The sequence below is a fragment of the Phocoena sinus genome, chromosome X (genome assembly GCF_008692025.1).
Source record: "Phocoena sinus isolate mPhoSin1 chromosome X, mPhoSin1.pri, whole genome shotgun sequence".
Lineage (NCBI taxonomy): Eukaryota > Metazoa > Chordata > Mammalia > Artiodactyla > Phocoenidae > Phocoena > Phocoena sinus.
This window is the reverse complement of record NC_045784.1, coordinates 128,979,002-129,006,245: the sequence shown is the minus strand read 5'-3', so window position 1 is coordinate 129,006,245 and position 27,244 is coordinate 128,979,002. Positions and strand designations below refer to the sequence as shown.

Below are 27,244 nucleotides of genomic sequence, written 5' to 3'. Positions count from 1 at the left end.
GCACGTACAATACCTTCACTTTATTCCAGTCTCCCCAGCTGTCTCCCCACCCTTGCACAAAGGCAGAGAAGCAAACAGAAGTCTTTAAGGTTACATTTCAATGAGTCTGAGAAGAAACCAGATTCTGTAAGCAGAGCACCAGAAAATAAAGAACGCTGAATCACTGTATGTGCTATGACGGTCAGAAACTGGCCTGAAGGGTTCTATGAGCGTGAGCCGCAGGGAAGTAGCCCTTTCTGCATCATCTCGGGCTGTTTCTGCCCAAACTCCAAGCAGATAAAGGGGGTACTCTTCTCTCTGACCTTCTCCATGGCTTACTGGCAACCTGCCCAGTGTCCCATGTTAGGAGAGGTGCTAAACAGCTTCAAACGGTATGCCACTCGGGCAGACCACCACCTTGCCATTAAAAGGACACAGGGCTCTGTGGATAAAGAGAAAGGTGCCCATGAAAGAATGTTGTATGAAAAAATACTGCAGGCAGGCACACCAGCTGTACCTGAGAGAGAACTTGGGAGCATGTAAGGAAATGGGCAACTGGTGGCTCTTCTCCCCAGGGATTTGGGGGGGGTTACAGTTACTCAAGCTTTGTAAAAGTTTTTGCTCTAAACTCTGTGTCTATTTAAAATGTACACTTGAAGCCTCACCATGTGTTTATAACTTCTGCTTTTCTCTAGGGTATCTGTCATCTGTGGCTCCTTGAACAGTCTGCATGGAAATAAGTCTAGGACCCCCTCCTCAATCAGCAAATGGCTTGTTTCTTCCCTACGGCTTCTTTGATTGTTTACGAGGCCACTGGAATGATAAGGAACCCAGGAGGAAGCGGGTGGGGGAGAGGGAGAGAATACAAAACAGTAGACTAGGAAGCTGCCCAATTTTAAGAAATCTACATCCAGTCCTACGAAGAGGAAACGCCTGCTGATTTCGCCACCCTCGGAGTCACAGAAGGGTGGGTGTGCTCTCATAGAACCAGCCGGAGGAGACCTAAGCTCAGAAGAAACTCACTGGAAGGAGAGAGTTATCGGCTGGGGAACGCGTGGAAGGGCCCGGGCTCCAGGCCGCCTCACTCGACCTTCCGCAGGTGGTGAAAGCTCCGCACGGTCCTGTCCACGGCGTCATCCATGCTGACCAGCGGCCGGTAGCCCATGACCCTTTTGGCTTTCTCACAGCTGTAGTAATGGAATGTGCCAGCCAGCGCGACCCGCATGGGTGTGAAAGTGGGCTGAAGCTGGGTTATGGGACTGATTACCGTCACCAGGAGGGACAGCAGGAGGGCCAGGTAGTAGGCCACCCAGTAGGGGATGTGGTACTTGGGGGCCTCGTAATTGAGGCCTGTCAGGATGCGGGACAGGAAAGTCCAAAAAGGGATGGGCTCATCGTTGGTGATGTGAAAAGCCTGCAGGGGGGAAGGAGAAGTTAGGAACTGCTCCCCAGCAGGACGGGGCAGCAGGCCATGCTTGGAGCTTGGAGCTCAGCCAGGACCAATATTTTGAGAAACCAGTGGCCGCTCCCTGCCTGCCCGCCCCAGTTCCTTTGCAAGGCAGCTCAAAAGTGAGGCGGTTATTAAGCCTACACAGACCGCAGCGTTTCACGTGGTCCGCAAGTCTGCAAGCATGAGCCAGTGGCAGCTTTCAGGCGATGACAGGATTTCAAGGGAAGCTTAGATTGCACTTGGGAAGGTACGTTTGTTAATTTAATAATTGTGTTAATCACGGTAAATGCAGTAAATCATCTTATCTTCAGATGCAACGAACGGGTCATATGACATTTCTGAAACGTGCTGTCTTTGGTGTATACTAAAAGCCATACCCACCATACCCCCGCCACACTGAGAGTTACAGGAGGGGGAAAATGGCAGAGGTCCAGGAGAAAAAAATGATGCCCAAATACGGGGGATTCCAAAGGTCGGAGTGAGAAACAAAGAAGACGGGGGCCCTAGGAGTGGGAGTGAAAGGAGCCCGCGTGTGCTCTCTCATCTCTGCGTGAGAGCTGACCTCACCCCACCAGAGGGGTTCAACCGTGGCCCAGTGGGATCCTAGAGCAGCTTTGCCAGGATGCAGGGTCACAGAAGCCACTTGCCAGTGGGTCCAATCACTGGGAGGAGAATTGTGAAGGCAGGCGGACACACAGGGGCAGGAAGGGGTGGGCCGGCTGCTGCCGAGCAGGTAGAAGCAGGTAGAAGCAGGTGCCTTACCTTCCCACCCAAGGCTGTGTCTCTGGAGAGGTGCTCTGCAGCCAGGATGTGTCCGTGGACCACGTTTTCCACGAAGGTGAAGTCCACCAAGTTCTCCCCGTTCCTGCATGTGCACAAGGAATGGGTTCCCTGCGTCGGGGGAGAACCTGGTAGAGCCCCTGCACGTGGACCCAGGGCCAGGACCCGCCTTGGCAATGCCAGCCCCTGGCACACCTGGGCATCCGTAACAGTTGAAGATGGGCAGGAGACCAGGGCTCCTAGGCCCTCAGGGCCAGTGGGATATTTAAGGGCCCACCAATGAATCTGCAAGTCCCGTGCCCTGCCTGCCCCGTCCCAGTGTGGCCAACACTGGTATTGTCTGCTCTGGGCTCTAATTAGGGCAGCAGCTCTGAACTCCCTCCAGGGCACTCTGGGCTAATGCCTTTCTCTGGCCTCGGAGTTTTCTACTGTCTCTTTCAAATCCCACAGCAGGGAAGCCAAGTGAGAGGCAGGGAGGCAAAGTGGCAAGGCACAGGGATAAATGGGGAAAGAAAGGGAGAAAAGAGAAGGAAGGAAGGAAGAAAGGAAGGGGGGGGGGAAGGAAAGGTATACTGGGGACACCGTCCCAGTCTCATCACCTGCAGCGGCCCTCCCACTTGCACTTGCCCAGAGGAGGAATGTGAACACCTACCCCCCGCCTTCCTAGATGCAAGGAGAGCGGAGGGCTTGGCCCTTAACCCTGGGCCAATTGTTTCCCCTCTGAGCCTGTTTCCGGAATTTCCAAACAGGGACACAAATGTCTTCGCAGCCTACCTGAGAGGGTTCATGGGGCAGAAGAGCGTCCTGCCACAATCCATGTCTCCCTGGAACTTGTGACTATGACCTTATCTGGAGATAAGGTCTTTGAATATGTAATTAGTTTAGATAATGTCACACTAGTGTAGGGTGGGCCTTGAACCCAATGACTGGTGTCCTTATAAGAGGAGGGACGTTTGGGTACAGACACAGAGAAAAGATCGTCACATGAAGATATAGGCAGAGACTGAAGTGACGGGTCTACGAGCCAAGGGACGCCAAGGGTTGCTGGCAGCCACCTGAGACTGGGAGAGAGGCCTGGAACAGACTCTCCCTCAGAGCCTCCAGTGGGGGCCAACCCTGCCCACACCTGGATTTTGGAGTCCTTGCCTCCATCACTGGGAGTGAATCCATTTCTGTTGTTCTAAGCCTCATTTGTTGTGGCAGCCCCAGGAAATGAGCAGCGGGCAGCAGAGAAGGCCACGTAAGGCAAGAGCCGACTGTGTCCAGGGTGGGGGGTGCGGGAAGGAGAGCAGCCAACTTACCCGATCATGAACTTCATCTTGCCTTTCCTGGCCGCCTCGATGAGAATGGGGACCAACTGGGGGTCCCTTGGGCCAAAAATGCCATGAGGGCGGATGGCTGTGGTTACGAAATTCCGGTCAGGATCGTTGGCACCCAGTACCGCCTGCGGGAGAGCAGAGGGACCATGTGGGCTGCAGACATGCTCCCCAGGGGACAGGTCCTCGCACGGGGGCATGGATGCCGCCCACTGCCCCGGGCTGCAGACTCACGTCAGTGACACTTACAATTCGGGACTACTTCTGTATCCCTTTCCCCACTCCAACACCCAAATCTGAAAACACAGGAGAGAGCTGGGTCGAAACCAGTAGAATCCAACAGAAGGGCCTGGGTTTGGGTTTAAACACTAAAATGCATGAATGCAGCAGTCTGTGGAAAATACCTGAGAGATCCAGTTAATGAGTTAGCTGGGGGCCTTCAGTAAGGCTGCTGCCACCAAACCGGCTCCTGACTTAAGCTCCATGTGTCACCTGTATGTTTCCACCAGTCCTGGGCTGTTGTGGTCAGAACTGAGTACCACCTCCTAGGAAGGGACTCTGATGAAGCCAACTGGGCCAGGAAGAAGGGGCTGGGAGAAACAGGGCAGCAACTCAGTAGCTAAACAGATGAACCAACATGTCGGGTGAATCCTCAGAGCCATGTTCTGTGTGGCTTAATGTACAAGCTAGAACTTAAGGGCTTCAAGTACAGAGAAACAAGTTTTGTCTCAAAGGGAACAAAACTTCCCAAAGGATCAGATAGGTTGTTGTTAAAAATGGGGACCACGATGGTACTACTGCCAAGGCTGTGTGCTGCTGAAACGAGATGGCCCACCTCACCTAGGATTTCTACTCCGTGGTGGCAAAATCCTTGTTCACGTTTTGGTCCAGTGAGCTTAAGCCACTTGTTGACTGTGTTCACAATGATCGGAGTTACCCAAAGGTGGAGCTGCCTCTCCTCTCCCCCCACCAGGCCCTGGTCCCCACAGGGACAGAGGAAATGACTCAATAAGCCTTCAAATGCCCTCTAGCCGAGGCTCATCTCTGTTACTAAAGAGAAGAAAGCTCCGGGAGTCCTAGATAACACCACACTCCATCTATTATCTGTCAGCACGTTTGAAAGCCGACAGCAGCTTGACATCTGCTGCCAACTGGAGGCTCCAGCACGGTTACTGCCAGAGGCGTTTACAGGCTTAGCTCATTTCCAGCAGAGCACCCAAGAGTTTGTGCAAGTGACATGACGATGGTCTGAACCACAGTTGCCACTTGCAGCACCTGAGCCCAGTGGGCGGGAGACCCAGGAGCGCTGGAGGAGGGTGCACGGGGCCCAGTGGAAGCTTTAGCGCTCCTTGGGTCAAGTCTGAGCAGGTGGGAGCTGCGTGAGGCTCTCTGTGCTCCAAGGAGCAGGTGGGCAGACCGAGGACTGGAGCTTGCAAAAGCTAGGCCTCCATGTGCTGCACTGGGAAGCCCTTGGGTCTCCCGGCAGATGAGGTCTTTTGGGACTTGCTGGGTTGGAGTAATAGCAAACAGATGGGAGGCGGCTGACACTCAGGCCGCGCAGGGGGACTCTGGCCAATCTGGCATTAAGCTCTGGTTCCATACATACCGGCTGCGAAAGAAAACCTCAGTAGGTGTGGCCCGCTGCCAACAGCTGCACAGCTGCCTGGCTAAGGTGAGCTGCCTGTGGCCGATGAGCATCCATGGCCTACAGTATCGGGTGTCTTCAGGGTAATATTCTCCCGGACGTTAGTCCCGGAGCTGGCTACTGTCACAGTCTCTGCTACTTGGCCCAGACTGCTGCTACAACCAGGTGCTCCCTGGTGAAGCTGGCTTGCCAAGTGAAAAAGTACTTTTCCTTAAAATAAAGCAAGAGCCTTCCATTGTTTAATTTCAAAAAAAAAAAAAAAAAAGGACAGGGGGTGCAAGAGTGCCACTAGGAAGGTGTGTTCAAATCAAAACACACTTGAGTGTTTAGCCTGAGTTCTGCCTGCCACTTTGGGTCATCATAAATTGTCTGATTGCTGGAGCAGTTCAGTAAACTTGCATGGTATACATATTGAGTGCAGGCTCTAGAGCTGCGCGACCTCAGGAAGCTTCCGAATCTCTCTGCACCAACTGTCCTCCTCTGTAACCTGGTGACGGTAACAGTACCTGCCTTGTGGGGTCATTGCGAAGTTTAAATGAGGCAGCTCCTCGTAAAATACAGAGTAGTGTCTGGCCACATTAAGCTATTATGTTATTATTTTTTCTGTTATTATCTTTGAAATTGAATTCCATCCACAGATTTTACTGCCCGATTTACATATTAGGCGTCAGAATACTAACTTCCCATGTTCATTAACATTCTTAAGATTCTAAATTCTGTAGACGTTCAAGGACCTCGTTTGTCACTCACTCAACCAGTTTTCAGGTACGTACTCTCTCCTGTAAGATCTTCGTCTCTGTGTAGTAGTCAATGGGCTTCCTGGCATAAGGGAGGTCTTCGGTTCCATTTTTGATGTTGACACCCTCAAAGATGACACTGGCACTGCTGGTTAAAATGAGTTTCTGGCAGAGGAGAACAGAAGATTTAAAAAAAAATGAGTCAGGGACGATCGCTGTTTAAACATCACGACGGTCAGGTAGGAAAGAGAATCAAACGGCACGTGTTCACAACCCTCGCCCCATACAGATTCTTTACTATGATGCCTTCCCTTTTCAGGCCTTCTTAAAATAATGCAAAGATCACCATCTTTTGCAGGTATGGGGATTTGAGACACATTATGGTATCACACTCTAAAACAGTGAATTTCACATTTTCCCCCCTCTTATCACACCAAGGGATAGAACAGACTTCCATTATTCACGGTATCTCACTATGGGAGTGATTCTCCATGGGGGAAGGATAGCCCACAAACTTCGAGGGAGGTGCCTGTCTGCAAAAGATCCTGGTGATTCTGATCCCAACCTTGGCACGTCAGCACACACGAACGGGCACGTGCACATGTCCACTGGTGAAATGCTATTTGAAAGGAAGTTGCTTTCTTACGAGGGTTCGTAGCTTCCGGCTATCTGGTTAAGGGCAGTCCATCCTAAACTGAACACCATTAGCTCGAATCACATCTTTATCACTTTTATTCAACAAGGTCCTGGAAGTTCTAGCCAGCATGGTAGGATAAGGGAAACAACAAAGTGTAATGATTTGAAAAGAAGAAACAAAACTATTGCCACTTACAGGTGCTGCAAATGTCTACATACAAAGCACTACGAATATACAGAAAATATTAGAGTTCAGCAAGGTACATGGAATAAATTTAATAGAAGATGTACAAAACCTTTATGAAGTAAAGTATAAAGCTCTATTGAAAGACATTAAAGAGAGAGATAAATAGACATATTATGTATGTATTTATGGATACGGAGACTCAATATTTGAAAGATATCAATTCTCTCCCAAATTACCTTTAGGTTTGAGGCAATTACAGTAACATTTCCAACAGGCTTTATCAAGGAACTCGACAGGCTGGTTCTAAAATGTATATGAGCAAAGGGCTAAGAATACACAAATTCTTTTTTTTTAATTTTATAAAATATTTTCAATTTTTAAACATCTTTATTGGAGTACAATTGCTTTACAACGGTGTGTTAGTTTCTGCTTTATAACAAAGTGAATCAGCTATACATATACATATATCCCCATACCTCCTCCCTTGTGCATCTCCCTCCCTCCCACCCTCCCTATCCCACCCCTCTAGGTGGTCACAAAGCACCGAGCTGATCTCCCTGTGCTATGTGACTGCTTCCCACTAGCTAGCTGTTTTACATTTGGTAGTATATATAAATCCATGCCACTCTCTCACTTTGTCCCAGCTAACCCTTCCTCCTCCCCATGTCCTCAAGTCCATTCTCTACGTCTGCGTCTTTATTCCTGTCCTACCCCTAGGTTCTTCACAACCATTTTTTTAAAAAATTCCATATATATGTGTTAGCATATGGTATTTGTTTTTCTCTTTCTGACTTAATTCACTCTGTATGACAGACTCTAGGTCCATCCACCTCACTACAAATAACTCAATTTCATTTCTTTTTATGGCTGAGGGATATTCCAGTGTATATATGTGCCACATCTTCTTTATCCATTCATCTGTCGACGGACACTTAGGTTGCTTCCATGTCCTGGCTATTGTAAGTAGAGCTGCAGTGAACATTGTGGTACATGACTTTTTTTTTTCATTTTATTTATTTTTGGCTGTATTGGGTCTTCGTTGCTGTGTGCGGACTTTCTCTAGTTGCGGCGAGCAGGGGCTACTCTTCACTGTGGTGCGCAGGCTTCTCTGCGGTGGCTTCTCTTGTTGTGGAGCACAGGCTCTAGGCGCCAGGTTTCAGTAGTTGCAGCATGCAGGCTCAGTAGTTGTGGCACACGGGCTTAGGTGCTCCGTGGCATGTGGGATCTTCCCAGAACCAGGGCTCGAACCCATGTCCCCTGCATTGGCAGGCGGATTCTCAACCACTGTGCCACCAGGAAAGCCCCATGACTCTTTTTGAATTATGGTTTTCTCAGGGTTTATGCCCAGGAGTGGGATTGCTGGGTCATATGGGAGCTCTATTTTTAGTGTTTTAAGGAACCTCCATACTGTTCTCCATAGTGGTTGTATCAATTTACATTCCCACCAACAGTGCAAGAGGGTTCCCTTTTCTCTACATCCTCTCCAGAATTCACTGTTTGTAGATTTTTTGATGATGGCCCTTCTGACCGGTGTGAGGTGATACCTCATTGTAGTTTTGATTTGCATTTCTCTAATGATTAATGATGTTGAGCATCCTTTCCTGTGTTTGTTGGCAATCTGTGTATCTTCTTTGGAGAAATGTCTGTTTAGGTCTTCTGCCCATTTTTGGATTGGGTTGTTTGTCTTTTTGACATTGAGCTGCATGAGCTGCTTGTAAATTTTGGAGATGAATCCTCTGTCAGTTGCTTCATTTGCAAATATTTTCTCCCATTCTGAGGGTAGACAAGCAAATTCTGAAGAACATGGTTGGGGGAGTGACTTGTCCTACACTAGATACTGAGGTTCATCCTAAGGCAGGGCACAGGGGCCAAGAGAGTTTGAGAGCCGGGAACAGGCCCACACAGATGCTGCATAGGGCGCTGAACAGCGGGGAAAGGATGGATCGTATAATACATGCTGCTGAGCACCAAAACATCCTCTGTCTACTTCAGAACATACACAGACATAAATTCCTGGTGGATTAAGGATTTAAATGTGGGAAGTAACACTTTAAATCTTTGAAAAGAAAAGCACAGTAACCAATCTTTTGATTGCTCTATTGAGAGACATTCCCTAAATACTACATTAAAAAAAACACTTCCTGCACTGTTACCCACTGAGCAATCCTGCCACTTCAGTGAATATACCAGAGCTACGTATATCAAGATGGAGAAATATCAAAAACATAATGTTGGGGGAAAAAAGCAAGTTGGGGGCTTCCGTGGTGGCGCAGTGGTTGAGAGTCCGCCTGCCGATGCAGGGGACGCGGGTTCGTGCCCCGGTCCGGGAAGGTCCCACATGCCGCGGAGCGGCTAGGCCTGTGAGCCGTGGCCGCTGAGCCTGCGCGTCCGGAGCCTGTGCTCCGCAACGGGAGAGGCCACAACGGTGAGAGGCCTGCGTACCGCAAAAAAAAAAAAAAAAAGCAAGTTGCAGGAAGATATATTCAACATGATATTATTTTTACAAAGTTTTAGATTTTCTTTCTTTTCTTTTCTTTTGGCCACGCTGCAAAGAATGCGGGATCTTAGTTCCCAACCAGGGATTGAACCCGTACCCCCTGCAGTGGAAACACAGAGTCTTAACCACTGGACTGCCAGGGAAGTCCCCTACAAACTTTTTTTTTTTAACGTTTTTATTGGAGTATAATTGCTTTACAATGGTGTGTTAGTTTCAGCTTTATAACAAAGGGTATCAGTTATACACATACATATGTTCCCATATCTCCTCCCTCTTGCGTCTCCCTCCCTCCCTCCCACCCTCCCTATCCCACCCCTCTCAGTGGTCACAAAGCACCGAGCTGAGCTCCCTGTGCTATGTGGCTGCTTCCCACTAGCTATCTATTTCACGTTTGGTAGTGTATATATGTATATATATATGTGTATATATATATATGTATATATATATGTGTATGTGTCCATGCCACTCTCTCGCTTCATCCCAGTTTACCCTTACCCCTCCCCGTGTCAAAACCTGGAAACAGCCCTGGTGTTCTAACACCTGCTACAGCACAGACGAACCCTGAAGATGTTACACTAAGTAAAGTAAGTCAGACACGAACGGCCACATGTTGTTTGATGCCACTTCTACGAGGTCCCTAGAGTCAAATTCACAGTGACAGGAAGCAGGATGGTGGGCGCCAGGGGCTGGGGGAGGAGAGAGTTAGTGTTTAATTGGTACAGATTTCGGCTTAGGCTGATGAAAAAGTTCTGGAGACGGATGATGGCGGTGGTTGTACAGCAATGCGAATGTGCTTAATGCCAGTGAACCGTACACTTAAAAATGGTTAAAATGGTAAATTTTATGTTTTATATATATTTACATTATATATATATATATATATATGTTTAAGCCACAATAAAAAAAATACAAGCAATTTCGAAATTTTGTAGCTCTTTAACCAAGACTAATAAACCTTAGGGTCCTCAGATGGTCTGTTCAGATGCTCAGCAGGTCCTAGGGCTGAATTTCTAGGCTCTCCACAACACTTTAGGAAGCAAGCCTGGCTAGGCACAGGAAGAGAACAAGAGCCCTGGTCCCCACACACTTGGAAAGGGCCATCACACGCTCCTGACAGCACTCATTCCAGCTTTCCCCTTACCTGAACCCCAGCCTCTTTGCAAGTTTCAATGACATTCTTGGTGCCAACGTAATTCACTCTGTAAAAGAGTTCCTTGTTGTTACTGGATGGTGGGGGTGATGCACAGTGGAAAACTGTGCTTACACCTTTCAGAGCTGGGTACAGATCCTGGAGAAGCAAACAAAGACAAAAAAAAAAATCCCTCCTGCTTTAGACAAGTAAACATCCTCCTCACATTACCACTCTCCAATCTGGGGCATGTAGGTGTCTTGCCCTTTAATAATTCTACAATCAACACAGAAATACATTCTCATTGTAAAAGAGTCAAACAACACATAAGTACATGGCACAGAAACCATATTGTCCCTTTAACCACCCCCCTCCCCATTACCTGGGCCCAAATAAAAACTGGTTTGGGGCATGAGAAGCCTGTGGGATCCAGAGAAAGGCAGCATCTTTGCCTTTGCACCTCATGGGTGGTGGGTGGGTGGGGTACAATTCAGGGCACCTGCAGTTAAAGCTCCTGGGGAAGATGAGCCCATAGATACACATTATGAATCATATGAAAAGACGGTGTAAATACCCAATGCACAGCAGCATTCCTTTCTGTGAAACGAGACATAAAACAGTAACCTGAGACAAAAACATGTACGTTTAATTTATTGCTACAGGGAAGCAGAGCTCCTGAGATCGACGGCTGATTGCAGATCTGGGGCAGGAAACAGACAAGATGAGCCAGGAACACCTTGTCGCACCAGAAAATAACTCCTGTTAAAAGGACTCGAGAGCCAACTTGAAGACGCTCCCACTGGCCAAAAAGGAAGGGACAATTTGATCCCCAGTAAGAGTAAGAATTCCTTTTGCAAAGTGGCAAATAAAGGGAAAGAGTCAAGCATTTAATCTGCACAAGGTACAAAGATTTGAGCTAAGAAATAAAGAGAAAATAATAGCATGTCACCATTTTGTGAAACCTTAACTAAGTAATAAGATCTAGGAATGATCAACAGATACTAACATCACCAAAAGAAAGACAACCATGAATTATGTGCCTAGATCCACCGATTATTAGCATTTTGCCACAATTTTCTCTATGTAGACATGATGTTTTTCCTTGAAACCATTTGAGAGTAAGCTGTAGACGTCATGCCACTTAGCCTCTCAAGTCTTCACCAGGCACCTCCTAAGAACAAAGACATCCTCCTAAGTAACCACAAAACGTTCATCGTATGCAAGAAATGTAACAGATAGGATACTCCTATGCAATCATTAGTCTCTATCCAAACTTCCCCAACTGTCCCAGTAATGTCCCCTCAATTTGGATTAGTCTTTTAGATTTAATACTTTTGGCAAGAACATCACACCAGTGACATTATGACCTTCTCAGGGCATCACCCAGTCTGTCCCATTGTTGGTGATGTTGATCCAATCATTTGGTTAACGTGATGGCTGCCCGATTCTGGCCATCAAAAAGGTACCTTTCCCTCTGTGTAATCCACTACTATTATATTTGGTGAGGCTCAAAATGTCCCAGATTTGGCCAGTGGAGGCTCTTCAAATTGGTTCCTGTGTCTTTTTGACATATTCTCATTAGTTTTTGAGTACGTCCTTAATTTTGTCCTAAGAAAATATTCCAGGCTCACCTTGTACTACCTACCCTGCCCCAGAGTCCTGCATAGGCTATTTTCCCAAGAAGCCCTGGTTCCTATTATGGGCAATGGTGTGTAGAAAGCAAAATCTGAGCACCAGGTGTGCTTATGGCTGTTGGGGTATCAATCCATGATGCCCCAATGGAAAAAAACCAAACCAGAATCAGATGCAGTCTTTACTCCACTAGAAATATAATACAAAGCATAGATATGACTTCAAATTTTGTAGTAGCCACATTAAAAAAGGAAAAAGTGGGAATTCCCTGGCGGTCCAGTGGGTGGGACTCTGCGCTTCCACTGTGGGGCGGCGGGGGGGAGGCCTGGGTTCAATCCCTGTTCGGGGAACTAGGATCCCGTGAGCTGTGTGGCACGGCCAAAAAAATTAAATAACTAGAAGTAAAAAAATAAAAAAACATAAAAAAGTAAAAAGAAACAGGTGAAAATAATTTTAATGTATTTAATATAACCTACACGGACGTGTTCAACAACACCATGGGGATGAAATCTGCAAGATCCAGACCATGGTTTATGATAAACATCCATCATTCAATGAACAATCTAAAGGTTTAAAATGTGAGAGGGAACTTATAAATTAAGAGAGACTGAAACATCTCATTCCTGTCCTGCCCCTTCAGTTGACTGCAATATTCCTCAACCTTTTTGGTTCCTTATTTGGAAAGACAACTATACAAAAACATTGTGAGACATTCAGAGATATCTGGACACTGGTTAGAAATTAAGGAATTGTCAATATGTTTTAGGTGTGGTCATGGAGTTGTGTTTTTTCAAAGGATTCTTATCTTTTAGCAACAAATACTGAAATATTTACAAAAAAAAAAAAGACAAGATGTCTAGGTTTGGCTTTAAAATAATCTGAGGGTGGGGAGGGGATACAGATGAAACAGGCCTGGCTGTGAGTGTATATGGAATAGCGAGAATCTATAAAATATTATAAAGACAGAAGGAGAAAGAACACATGGAGGAGAGACTAAGAGACATGTAGAATATAATGAAAAACTTTACTGTATGTCCAGTGAGGCTTCCAGAAAGAATGGGGGTAGAGTCAATATTTGAAGAATTTTCTCAAAGTGAAGCCCACTAGGTGCTGAGTGGGATTCAAAAAGAAAACTAAAATTCAGACCTAGAGATACTCTCTACAGACCATAAAGGACAAAAAAGAAAATCCTAAAAGTCATGAGGAAAACTCAGCTGACCTGACTAGCTGACTAGCATTCATGAGTGAGGGGAAAATAGAGACATTTTCGGGCATAAAAGGACTCAGCGAGTTTACTGTGTACAGATATTCGCTGGGGGGGGGGGGAATGCTACAAGAAATGCTTCAGCAGGAAGAGGAAGGAACCTGGGAGACAGAAATGGGACAGGAGAGGTGCTGATGGGTGGAGATGTCAGTCGATCCCTCCCTCGTCCTTCACCGTCTTCAGGGTGAAGAAAATCTGGAAGCGAAATACTGGCAACGATAGCATGGGAGTTGTGGGGGAGTGGTTTGGGGGGAGCTGAAGTTTGCTAAAGAGCCTGTCTCCTTTGAGGGGACATGTCAGTGATCAAATGAGACCATATCCCTGCCATCAAGGAGGGTACATACTCTGGGTGGGGGGCACAGATACCTAAGTTTACACAGAGTATATCAGCTAGCGCCAAGTGGTACACAGAAACACAAAGCGGAGTAAGGGAGATCCAGAGGGGCTGGATGCTTAGCATAAGGTGCTCAAAGACTTACAGGAATTTCCCGAACAAGCTCTGTGGTTCACGAAGAGCATTCCTGACAGAAGGAGCAGCGAGTGCAAAGGTCCTGAGGCAAGAAGTCAGTTGGTGAGTTTGAGAAGCAGTAAGGAGGCCAGTGTACCTGGACCGGAGCAATGAGGGGGAGTGTGGGAGCCGGTGAGGTCGGATCACGCAGGGCCTAGTGGGTGATTATTCAGGTCTGTATGTTTGCTATAAATAGGACTGGACACCCCTGGAGGCTTCTGAACAGAGGAGCCCTGAAGTCTGATTTATGCATTAAAAGGGTGGTGGCTTGGACCAGGGTGGTAATGGAAGGGGTGAGGAGCTGATGGATTGGAGATCTACTTTGAGAGTGGAGTCAGCAAGATTTGGTGATGGATGGGATCGAGGGTATGGAAGAGAAAGGAATCAAGGATAAATCTAAAGTTTCTGGCCAAAGCAATCCGAAAGACAGAGTGGGCATTTATCAAGATGGTGAGGACTTTAGTAGGAGCAGGTTGGCTGTGCTGGGGGAGGGGGCCAGCTTGTAGCAGGGAGCCAGGAGCTGAATTTTAGATACAGCACAAAGAGAGATAGCCAGCAGGCAGCTGGATAGACACGAGGCTGGAGATCTCAAGCTTGGAGCTTATTAGCTCCTAGACTGTATTTAATCTGTGAGCCGGAGTGGATTCACCAGGACACTAAGTGTGCTTGGAGAAAAGAGATCTAAGGAATAAGCCCCGGATCCTGCCAAGTTTAGAAATTACAGAGATAAGGAGACTGAGGAGGGGCAATTGGCGAGGCAGGAGGAGAAGTGAGAGGGTGGTGAGTGAAGAAACTATCAGATGCTGTGGAAGGGTCCAGGCAGATGAGAAGCACGGTGTGGCCACCAGATCTGGTCGCTTCCAGGTCCCTGGTGGCTGTATCAGTGGCTGTTAGGTGAAGACCTAGCTGGAGTGCTGCTATGAGACAACGGAGGGAAGCAGTCAGAGGTGCTGAGAACAAACTACCACAAGGGGAAAGTGGGGCAGTAGCTAAAGCCGCATCTTAAGATGCTGATGCTGTGCTGATGGCTGCGATCTGGTAGAAGGACGGCTTGCCGATCAAGGAGAGAGGGTGGAGAATCCCTAGAGGAATCACCAAGTAGGGAAGAGGACATGGGCTCTAGCTGGTGCCTGGACCATTTCCAGGGCTAAGCACGTGAAGAGTGTAGGTCTGTGGATATGGTGCCGGAAGGTACAGGGGTCGCTTGAAGACCACGACCATGAAGAAAGAGGCAACAAGCTTGTGTTTTCTTCTCCAGCCCCGTTTGGCTGCACAGAGACACCCCACGGAGGTAGAACTGGATTTAACCAGGGCTGGGGTTTAACCCAGGAAGTACAACACGATGGGGAGGTTTATGTGTCCATTTTTCCAGCAGACACTAGTCCAGGGGCTGCTCCGAAGATATTCTGTAGCTGTGGTTAACATCTACAATCAGTTGACTTGAAATCAAAGGAGACTATCCTTGATAATCTGGGTGGGCTTCATTCAATCAGTTGAAAGGCCTAAGAGTAAAAGCTGTGGTTTCGGGAAGAAGAAAATCTGCCTCAGGACTGCCCGAGCTTGCAGCCTGCCGGCCTGTCCTGCAAATTTCAGACTTGCCAGCCCCCACAATCCATGTCTCCCCGGTTATTTCTCTGGACAACTCTGACTGATACATACAATGAGGGCTGAGAATCATGCAGGAGAAAGTCAGCCATAGACTTGACAGCAGGGAGGCTCTGAATGGGGTGCGGGATAGTGGGAAAGGGCCAGATGCCTGGGTGGGTCACAGACCTGGTAGAGTGGAGGTCTTAGAGGCTGTGAACTGGAAAGATAGGAGCTGGGGCTCACAGTGCAACACCTGTAAGTGAGATCACAGAGAGGACACACTTACTGGGGATGACCGAGGTCCGGGTCTAGGGAATGACAATGGGAGTGGAGGCCAAGGCGAGGGTACTGGCAGGATCATTCGTGTGAATACTGAACTTGCCAACCATTATGATGAGGTTGACCTTGGCCAGGAGCTAAAACCACTGAGAAACTGAGATGGAGTCACCTGGGAAAGGGAGAAGGTGGCTGTGGATCATGGCCACAAGGAAGGGTACTAGGGTATGCAGAGCCTGCCGGTATTACCTTCAAAGCTGGAGGGAGCTCGGGTCAGGGTGAGAGCAGTGATGATGAACAAGGAAGACTTCTACCCCATCTCCAGGCCCACAGGTGGGGAGGGTTGGGTAAGGAAGACAGCCTGGAATTTGACAGGGCTGCAGAGGAAGCCATGGCCTTAAAATCTAAAACAAATAAACAAACTATAGCCAATGATGCCAAAGCCGAGAAGAAGAGCCCAGTGACAGGCTGAAGGAAGCCACTGTGATACATACAACATGTGAAGGACTGTCTCAAATAGAAAGGAATTACACATCCCTAGGAAGAACAAGGTAAAGCCAAAGACAAATGAGCGAAGGTCAGTGATACGCATTTTACAGAAGAGGGTCAGGAAAAGGCGTGGCGCCTAGCCACTCGTGCAGGGGGCACATGTGACACTAAGCGTCACTGAGGTAGCACTTCACACTCTCCAGAAGGGCAATACCAAAAAGTCTAAGAATACCAAGTGCTGGCAAGGACATGAGCAATGGGGATCCTACCACACAGCTGCTGTGAACTTAAGTGACAAAGCAGCCTTGTTGAGCAATTTGGCAACATCTTAAAATTCAAAATATTAACACCCTTATAATTCGGCTAAATCTTGAAAACATTAAGGGAAAGAAGTCAGTCACAAAACGACAAATATTATGATTCCACTTATGTGAAGTGTCCAGAGTAGAGATGGGAGATGTATGGTTGTCAAGGGCTGGCGGGGGTGGGGAGGACAGGAAATGGGGAATGACTGCTAGCAGGCCTGGGGTTTCCTTTTTGGGTGGTGACAATGTTCTGGAATTACAGAGCGGTGAGGGACGCATCACTTTGTGAACAGACTAACAACCACTGAACTGTACACTTTAGAAATGTGAAATTTATGGAATGTGAATTATATCTCAATTAAAAAAAAAACTCCAGCAATTGCACTTTTGGATATACACTCTGGGGCCACGGTCCGCACACTATGGCCTGCGGACAACTTTTTGTAAATAAAGTTTTATTGCTACTCAGCTACACCCACTCATTTATGTATTGGCCACACTTGCCTTTGAACTACCAGGGCAGAGTGGAGTAGTAGTGACAGAGATGACAGTTACTCATTCTCACTAGTAACAATGTGGGTGTGTGTTAAATTCTTTCCTATAACTTTACAATTTTTCAAAAAAACTTTTGTTTTAGAAACAACAACTTGGCTGGCCTCTGAGCAGCGTAAGTCTGGTAGTCTCCCTTCAGGGGCCTGGGGCAATCGGCAAGGCTGGGTGGTCTGTTACCTGTTGGCTGCAGAGGTCGCCCAGGAAGAACCGCACGCGGGGATCGTCGAACCCTTGCCGAATGTCAAATACGTTGACAGCGTAGCCTCTTGCCAGCAGCTGCTCCACCATGTGCTGCCCCAGGAACCCAGAGCCTCCGATCACTGTGCATTTCGTGGCCTGCAGAAAGGGAGGGATGGCAGTGGGGTACGGGTGTGCTGAGAACTATTAAGAGCCTGGACTCACAGACCATGAGCCACTGCGATGGCAGGTCCATCTCTTAGTTTGAAACTCTTCTTGAGCCAAGTTGGAAGCTTCATATAATTCTGGTGTCCTATCACCAATGCCAACATTCTCTCCTGGGATCAGGAGAGGCAGGATAGCAAATGATACTGAGGCAGACTTTGGTTAGACTGGATGACCTGAGGGGAGTTCCCTGGCGGTCCAGTGCTTATGACTCGGCGCTTTCACTGCCGTGACCCAGGTTCGATCCCTGGTCGGGGATCTAAGATCTCACAAGCTGCACAGGGTGGCAAAAAAAAAAAAAAAAAAAAAAAAAAGTGACACCTTCTTGTTCCCAATAGCTGATCCATGGGCACTTCTAAGGCAAAAAGCAAACCAACCAACCAACCAACCACACACATGAATGGAAAAACAAAACAAATCAAAACGTGCCACCCACTCAATTGGCAGTGTGCACTTAAAATATCAGAAAGGAGAAAGCAGAGTTTCCTTACTTGCAGGGCAAAGTCAGCCCCCTCTGCTCCCCAACCACTATAGGGCTGGCTGTGTGGCTTAGGGCTCGTCACCGAACCCCTTCTCGCCTTAGCACATCCATGTAAGACTGTGCTTCTGTCTGATGGGATCTCCTGGTGGGGTTGCAGGGAGGATGGGTGAGCTGTTCACCAGCCAGGCCCAGGGCTTTGCTTCCCCTTCTCTGAGCTCTGAGGAAGTTGTTGAAAAATTAGGGGAGAGCTATGGTGTTTACATTTCAGTTTCCGCAACACATGCACTCTTTTGGCTAAATTCCAACTCTGGTAACTGGGGATAAAGGAAGGACAGTGCACCACATGCAGGCACTTAAATATTCTGACTCCAGGGAGTCGATGCAAAACTGTAGCTGGTGTACGCTGATGAAGCTGGCTATAAGGGTCCCAGATGGAGGACCTGTTATATCCCTCCTCCGTGGGGTCTTTGTAAAACCATATCTGGGCTTCCTTAAGATGACAAACCCCCATTCTTCCCTGAGCTCATGTACAGTAAATCAAAGTTGGGGATGGTAAGTAGAGATCTTAAAGAAATTCTGCTCCTGATTAAAAAACCAACCAACCAACCTGCTATGTATGCCTTAAATGCCTATATAACTGAGACATGCAGGAGACTGCAGGGGTGCCAGAGCCTCTTCTATGGATCTACCCCTCTCAACCTGTCATCCCATCTGGAGTGGTATTGTTAGTGGAGTCCACCAGGCCATCTGTAGATGGCTCTGTAGCTTTAGCATCATTTGTTCAGGCATTTGTAATCTCCTGACAGAGTCAGCCTCACTGTGCCACCCCCCGCACCAAATTATCTTTTAAGCCCATTCTCGTCTATGCTTCAATTACTGTCATATACATGTAATCATAGCACGCTACATTATTTGCCCCTTTACTAAAATTTCTAACACACCCCCAGGGCATAGGCAAATGAAATTACACAAATCCCACTTGATCCCCCTTTCAGCAATCCCTTATCCTCCCATTCCCCCCAAGTCAGCTGCAGTTTTTTAGAATAACTCTGAGCATCCTTGCCTCCCAAGCTATTTTTTCTTGGTTTAGTAAACATCTGCCTGAGCCCAAAGAGGGTCTGAACTAGACACGTCTAAGGGCATCCCAAAGGATTTCAGAGTCTCTTGTTTATATTATCTGCAGTCTCTAGTTACAGTTGCTTCAAAAGGCTGATATAGTCTAATTAAAAACAAATCAAATAACCGTGCTACTACGTCTAGTGCAATCTCGTTTCATGATTTTAAATGTGAGCAATCCGTACTCCTCTCTTTGACAGTGACGTGGATTTTTTTATTATATTGAAATGTTGCGCCAATATTGCCTGGGAAGCGTGGGTCAGCAGCTGTGCCACAGAGAGTTTTGTAATGATGAGAACAGAGCTGGCATTTACCCCAGAGAAGTCAGATGTGGGATGGAACCATGGTATTCGGTTACAGGAGATCATGTGAAATAACCACTTAACTTTTCACGGCCATGAAAGATGGCATGGGGCAAGTGGGCCCAGCAGACAAGAAGGAACACGCACTAACAAGTAAGAATGAAACCCCAGACTGGAAACAGGTAGCGAGACTCAAGAATGGGTTACTGTTGGGAGTTATAAAATTGACATCTTGGAGACAGTTTTAAGAATAGGAAAAGGAAAGAGGGGCTTCCCTGGTGGCGCAGTGGTTGAGAGTCTGCCTCCCGATGCGGGGGACGCAGGTTCGTGCCCCGGTCCGGGAAGATCCCACGTGCCGCGGAGCGGCTGGGCCCGTGAGCCGTGGCCGCTGAGGCTGCGCGTCCAGAGCCTGTGCTCCGCAACGGGAGAGGCCACAACAGCGAGAAGCCCGCGTACCGCAAAAAAAAAAAAAAAAAAAAAAAAAATAGGAAAGAAAGCCATCTAGACATACTATTTCATTGCAATATGATCTTGAGAAAAGAGAATGCTCCAGGTCACTGGGTTTATTCCATCCTTTTCTGTTTTCCCTTGTCTTTAGCCATGGGCCGTTTTCTCAGAGAAGTCTTACACAGAATGTATATATAAGTTAGGGTGAAAGTGTTCTTTTTATTGTAGTACTTTGTGTAACTTTTACTTCCTATAAAGTCAATCAATGAGAACGAACAACCATCTGAATCCAGATTGTTTTTGGTTGCTGAGTAAAGTCCTGATTCACACAATAATGAACTGCAGACGGCAAGGAGCTCTGGTGGCTTGTCTGAGCGCTAGGATCTCAGATCAACACTCAACTACAGAGGCATAGAGAAGGCCTTACTCGGAGCTGTACACTAAAACCAGGGTGATCTGCTGACCTCTGGCAACCTCCTGGGAATCCTTAATTTACTAACCTTTGATATAAACACATTTTTTACCTTGGTGTGATTTCAGCAAAAGTGAATCCAACCCACCCTTTGCAGATCTTTGTGGAAAAATCTCCAAGAGGCCTGACAATTCCTTCAAGTCCCTTCTGACACTTGCGACGCTAGACTTTAGGAGGCCTTGCTACCGCCCTTGTTGGCCCTGGAAAGCCTTCTGCCATTCTACCCAGAAGCACAGTCTAACCTGCTGGAGGCCACGTGAAGGCAAACCAAGGCACCCAGCTGACAGCCAGCAGTGACTGCCATGTGTGTGAGGCTGCCTGGAACATACACCTCAGGGTCCCCATGATAGCGGCTGTGACAGCAAGCCCACGGGAGACCCACCAAGGAACCCCTGCCCCCTGCTGGGCCGAGCCCAACCTGTAGAATCGTGAACAAAGAAATGGGTGTTGTTTTAAACCACTACATTCTGACAGAGTTTGTTACACAGCAATAAGTAACTGGTCCCTTAAATAAAGATATATTATCTTCTATAAAGAAACAATACTCAACATTGATTGATTTAATAAATGAACCAAATACGATTTTTAACCCGTAGCTACGTATCAATGTCTTGTTGGTATGTATGTGTTCGACTTTCCCCTTACCTGGTTTTGGTTAACCCTTTTCGTACTCACTTTTGCAATGTCTTCTGTCAAATGTGTCCATGTGCCCTGGTCTCGCACTGGCTCACCAGCTGCTTGTTCCATTTCAGCTGCAAATTTGGCCCCGTCTGCAGTCAACTTTTCGGTCCTTAAAGACATATTTAGAGACAGACATGTTACATAAACTGAACCATCTTTTAGTTATTAGTGCTCTGTGTGGATGCCCCCCCGCACACGCACACATGGAGTTTTCACAAAGAGCTCAACCACAGCTTCAGCTGCTGGATGAAGCACTCAGCGAACATTCCTGTGATGATGCAGGCTGCCCTCGGAGAAGGGCCTGACTGGGCCCATAACTCACTGTATATTTGGCTACAGGCAGAACAGGAAGCCAGTTAAATAATCTCATCCATCAGTTACAATGAAAAGAATATGTCTAGCACCACAGCTTTTCCCGCAGCACTTAAATTATTGTCTATGTCTCTCGAGTCGATCAGTAGACTAGTAGACTGTGGCAGCGCAGGGGGAAAACGCACAGACCCGGGGAGGCCCAGGTTCCAGTCCTGGCACTGTCAGAAAGTGTATCAATCTGCTCAAGCCATGTCTCTTTGCTGCAGCTCAATAAAACAGACTCAGTGCTCATCCCCATGGTGCCAGGGCATGGGATGCTGGGAGGAGGAAGAGTAAGAAGAGACAGAGCTCTCCTTGTTGGTGGAGTTAAAGCCACCCTGACCACATATAGAACTCAGAGTGTCTGGGGCCACCAGAAACCCTCGGGAAGTGGTCAGAGTGTGGTGGGGACCCAGCAGTTCATAACCAGGAGACAGTAGCAAAGCATATCAGGTGATAAAGTCCCACAACAAGACCAAACCACTGAGCTGCAAACAAAGAGAAGCCGTTCACTTTGGGGTTACAATGCATTCGGTCTTGCATCTGCTTTCTTGGCAGTGGTCAATTTACCTAAGTCACAGATCCCCTAACACCCGGGGATGGCAAAATCCATGACAAAGAAAGTCTAACTGCTTGCAAAAGGCTAGATTCAGAGAATACTCTTCAGTGAGGAGGTGGCAGGCAGGCAGCCCAATTACACACACACACACACACACACACACACACACACACACACACACACACTGTCATGTGTCCCTGTAGGAGCTGATTTTGTGGCCTGGATGTTAGGATCCTCAATGTCTGATGGAGCCATTTTGGGGACACATATTTCTGCAACCACAATGGAAGTTATTAGGAAATATATTTCAAAACTTCATTTTTCACAGAACTTTTTAGAAAGCACACCAACGCATAAGCGAAGTTCACCTGTGGCTCTAGGCCTATCCCATCTGCCTTGTACACCATAATCCTCTTTGTGTCGGCAGATGGCCCTGTCATCTGTTCTCCCTAAACAGATGTGGCCGGCGAACATTTTATCCATTTGGTTCAATGTGCATCCGCCGGGGAACAAGGATCTGGGCACCTGCACCAAGGCCTAGCAAACAGTGTGCCTAGAGGTCCTGTCTGTCTTGCTCACCACTACATCTTGGCCCTCACACATCCACTGGACTCATGAATACATGGTGTGTGTACGCACCCATGCTTTCTGCTTTCAACCGCGTACACACAGACACCCCCATCTAAGATGCAGGAGCTTCACTGGGGGCAAATGGGTTTGTTATTTTTCTGGTGGTGTTACACTCACCAATACCCACTGCTGGTTTCTTACTCAATCTCTCCTGATACTCAGGGAAGCATGAGGAAATGAGAGGGCAGAGAGCATTTGGAGTGCTGTGGTCACAAGCCCAGGGACACCTGGAGCCCCCAGAAGCTGGCAGAGGCAGGAAGGATCCTCCCCTAGGGCTTGCGGAGGGAGCCTGGATCCATAACATAACTTTCAAATAATGCACATACAATTCTCAGCAAACCAGCCTCTTGTAAAAACAAAAACAAAACCAAATCTAATTTGTCTCAAATGATATACAAATTATTTTAAAGTCTGTAAATACTTTAAGCCAGATAAGAATTTTGCTGATACTTTAGTGGTCTCTAGAGGCTGGGTACCCAGGTCTAGCCTAGGGAATGAATCAGATCCCACTGGCAGCCCCCCTCCCCTGCAACCTAAATCCCCCATATGATATATGTTCACGTCCAAATGAACACCAAGAAGAGTTGTGATTTAACAGACATTTCCCTAAAAAAGATACACTTTACAGATGACCAATGAGCACATGCAAATATGCTCAACCTCCCTAATCATCAGGGAAATGCAAATCAAAACCACAGTGGGCAATCATCTCATACCTGTTAGGATGGCTATTATCAAAAAAACCCAGAAAACAGAAAATAACAAGTGTTGACAAGGATGTAAAGAAACTGGAACCTTTGTTCACTGTTGGTGGGAACGTAAAATGGTGCAGCTGCTGTGGGAAACAGTATGGTGGTTCCTAAAAATATTAAACATAGAATGACCGTAGGATCAAGCAATTCCACATCTGGGTACATACTCCAAAAAACTGAAAGCAGGGATTTGAACAGATATTTGTACACCCATGTTCATGGCAGCACTATGAACCGCAGCCAAAAGGTGGAAGCAAGTCAAGTGTCCGTTGATGGATAAACAGATAAAATGGAATATTATTCAGCCTTAAACACGAAGGAAATTCTGGCAACTATGGAATGGGAGAAAATATCTGCAAAACTTGTATCTAATAAGGAGTTAATCTCCAGACTGTATTAGGAACTTCAAATCAATAGCTAAAAAAAAAAAGAAAAAAAAATCCAACCCAAACTAATAACCTGATTAGAAAATGAGCTTAGGACTTGAATAGACATCTCTCCAGAGAAGACATACAGATGGCCAACAGGTACATGAAAAAATGCTCAGTGTCATTAATCATCAGGGAAATGTAAAACAAAACTTCAATGAGATACCACTTCACCCCTGTCAGGATGGCTGTTATCAAAAAGTCAAAAGATAAGTGTTGGCGAGGATGTGGAGAAATTGGAACCTTTGTACACTGTTGGTGGGAATGGAAAAACGATACAGCTACTGTAGAAGACAGTATGGAGGTTCCTTAAAAAATTCAAATAGAACCACCAAACCACCATATGATCCAGCAATTCCAATTCTGGGTATATATTCAAAAGAGTTGAAGCCAGAATCTTGAAGAGATATGGGTACTCCTAAGCTCACTGCAGCACTATTCACAATAGCCAACATGCAAACAACCTAAGTGTTCATTGATGGATGAATAGATAAAGAAAATGTGGTATATACACACAACGGAATACTATTAAGCCTTAAAAAAGGAGATTCCACTATATGAGACATGGATGAACTTTGAGAACATTATGCTAAGTGAAATAAGCCAGTCACAGAAGGACAAATACTGCATGATTCCACTTATATGAGGGACCTAAAGTAGTCAAACTCACAGAATCAAAGAGTGGAACGGTGGTTGCCAGGGACTGGGGGAGGGGGAAAGGGGGAGTTACTGATCAACGGGCAGAAAGTTTCAGTTAAGCAAGATGAGTAAGCTCTAGAGGTGTGTTGTACCTATTGTACATTCAAACATTTATTAATATGGTGGATCTCATCTTAAGTGTTCTTACAACAATAAAATAAAAATGAAAAGAAGGGACATTCTGACACATGCTACAACATGGATGAACTTAAGCTAAGTGAAATAAGAACCTTGGAGGCATTATACTAAGTGAAAGAAGCCAGACACAAAAGGACAAATACTATATGATTCTACTTACATGAGGTCCCTAGAGTAGTCAAATTCATAGACACAGAAAGTAGAAGGGAGGGTGCCAGGGGCTGGGAGAAGTGGGAGAATCGGGAAGTGATGTAGTACATATAGAGTTTCAGTTCTACGAGATGAAAAGAGTTCTGGAGACGGATGGTGGTGATGATGGTTGCACGACAATGTGAGCGCGCTTAATGCCACTGAACTGTGCACTCAAAATGGTTAAAATGGTAAATTTTCAGTTCTGTCTGTTGTACCACACAAACACTCACACGAACAGCTGTAAGTGAGAAAATAAGACCCCAAAGAGCAACGTTCTAAGGTTCACACATCAGAAGCCTCAAGTCTTTTTCCTTTAAAATGATAGGTCTCTGAATTAAAACCAGTACGTATGCCCTTGTTCCTCTATACACACTGGGACAAGGCCTTAGGCTAAAAACAATCTAGGAAGAGAACCATCTTCTATTAGGGAAACCCAAGCGCCTGGCTCCACTTCTGGGCAAGGGGGAGGAAGGTCACTGATAGGATTAGATACAGAGAGAAGGGAGTGAGCCCATCACCGCCTTCCTGCTGGGGAGAGTCTCCAGCTAGTGAGTCCTGGGGACAAAAGGACGGGATAGTCTGTCTATTTCGAACCAGATAGAGACAAGTGTTCCTTCCTTTGCGAACGTGGGAGACCAGGCTCTTTGTGAAGGGGAAATCCAGAGCAGCTCAGAGGAGTGTGTTGGGGTAGTCCGGGCCTGGCCTGCTGCTGTCCACAGACTCAGTGCAGGAAGCTAAACTGTGGCCACCACGAGCTCGATACCCTAGTCTGTGGAAGAACGACGCCAACAACATCCAAGGCTTCCCACCACTTCCCCAAAAGTCTCAATCAGCTCAGTCTTGTCCTTTCATGGATCTGAGGTGTCTCTGTGCTTCTGTCAGCCATTCATCTCTCTGCTGGTCGGTTTACTTTTAGGACACAGAAAGGCCCTGATTTTGAATTTGTGGTGGCCACTGACAAAGCCAGCCTGAGAGCTTTAGCTTATGCTGTTCCCTCCACCTGGAATATTCTCCCTGTTCTCTCCACGGTGAGCTGCTCTGCTCAGCTGTCACCTCTGCGAAACCTCCTCCCCCTCCCCGGGCAAGGTTAGCAGCTTCCTCAGAACAGGTTTCTGTTCTCATTCTAACACAGCACACAGCTTTAGGCTTTCTCCCCGCCACATCTGTCCCGGCCCGCCAGGCTGTGAGCCCCTGGAGGGCCAGCAAGGACCCTGGAATGGAGAGTATGGGTTGAACTGTGCTGCTGCGGCTGGTGTAAGAGGCCTCATCTGTAGAGCAGCGATCCTTCCCACGGACTTCAGAGTTGCTGTAGGGCTGAAACAAGCCCCAGGGGTAAAAGGGGAGCTGTAACTTGTCAAAAAGTTGTAAAAAAGCACCCTGGTGTCAGCTCAGTCACTCATACATTCCCTCATTCACAAGGCCATTGCCAAAGAGAACCTTGCACAGCACAGACATTCAGGGAGTCCAGCATCTGGGGTGGGAGTCAGGCTTAGCAGAACATTGCAGAAGTGCCTTTGACTTCCGATGAGGGTAAACCCAGGCGGAGAGGAGATCCCTAAGCCAAGTTCTAAGGCCCTGGAGGCGTGAGTCAAACAGAGGGGCTGGCTGTCTGGCTTGTACTCATAGGGAGGCTACTGCTGAAGGCCTGAAGTGGGAGAGGAGCGAGCAGCAGAGGTGGGAAAGAGAAAAGAAACAGCATTTAAGGGGGAAAATGGATAGAACTTGGAGGCTGGTTAATGGGAAGGGGGCACGAAAAGAGTCAAATATGACTGCAAGGTTTTGGACCTGGTTTATGCTCAAAGAGGAAGAGGATAAAGGGCAGAAGGTCGGTGAACACTGTCGTTTAATGAATGTCAATAAACCTCAGGCTTTTTTCAGCCTGAGAAACTTATGCTTTGTCCCCTGCCCAGAGGGGAAGCAGGTAAGGGCTGAGAGCACACGTCCCATTGTAATTCTCCAGGCAGGTCTCACACTTCCAAAACTCCTGTGACTTTGCTCAGGAGGTGTCTCCGCCTGCAATGCCCCTCACTATCCACCTGGAGTGTTTGGGTGCCAAAAAGAATATATTTTGATGACCTGCTCCCTCTCACGCTCATATCTGCTTCACTCCCTTCGAAGTCCGCTCCCAGGCCTCCAGCTCACTTCCCTGGGCTGCTTTAAGCCAGGCGAGAACTACAGTGATCCTGTCTTGGAACCTACTTGAGAGGCAGGGGATGCTCTTGAAGGGACACGCTCAAAGAAAGAGCCTCAGTGAGTACAGTGTCTGCTCCAACACGAAAGGTGACGCTCTTCTCTGGCCTCGCTGACCCTAACTCAATCTCAGGCCAGACCAGAGAGTCCCCGACCCGGATCGCCCCAGCCAACCCTTCCAGTCCTGTCGTCGACACAAGGGCGAGGTCGCAACCCTTACCCGTCCGTAGGCGGCCCCCTGGCTGTCCCCAGCGTGTCCGCAGCCTTCATCCTCAGCGCTCCAGCGGCCTGCAGCACCCTTTTCTCCCCGCCCGCGTGAGCCGAGAATCTGCCGAGGCTCTTCCACCAAGGGAATTGGCTCGGTTCGGTGCTGGCTCAGCCAGTCGGCGCTCGCGGCGTGATCCTGCCCAATGAGGTCAGGCCGCGAGCGCACAG

General features: G+C 47.4%; 1 protein-coding gene across 2 annotated transcripts; it reads right to left on the bottom strand.

Moving 5' to 3' along the window:
* NSDHL (NAD(P) dependent steroid dehydrogenase-like) lies at nt 1–27,240 on the bottom strand. Of its 2 annotated transcripts, XM_032620582.1 has the most exons (8): nt 27,030–27,240; nt 20,865–20,979; nt 17,147–17,305; nt 10,369–10,515; nt 5,944–6,072; nt 3,511–3,653; nt 2,192–2,294; nt 1–1,393 (listed from the first exon to the last, which is right to left on the bottom strand). In XM_032620582.1, exons 1-8 carry the CDS (start codon nt 27,077–27,079, stop codon nt 1,061–1,063), a joined length of 1,179 nt encoding a protein of 392 aa, XP_032476473.1. In that variant the 5' UTR covers nt 27,080–27,240; the 3' UTR covers nt 1–1,060. The 2 variants fall into 2 exon arrangements, with proteins under 2 accessions (XP_032476473.1, XP_032476474.1); XM_032620583.1 differs by lacking the exon at nt 10,369–10,515 and having other exon boundaries at nt 27,030–27,223.
* Between the last annotated feature and the right edge of the window lie 4 nt (nt 27,241–27,244).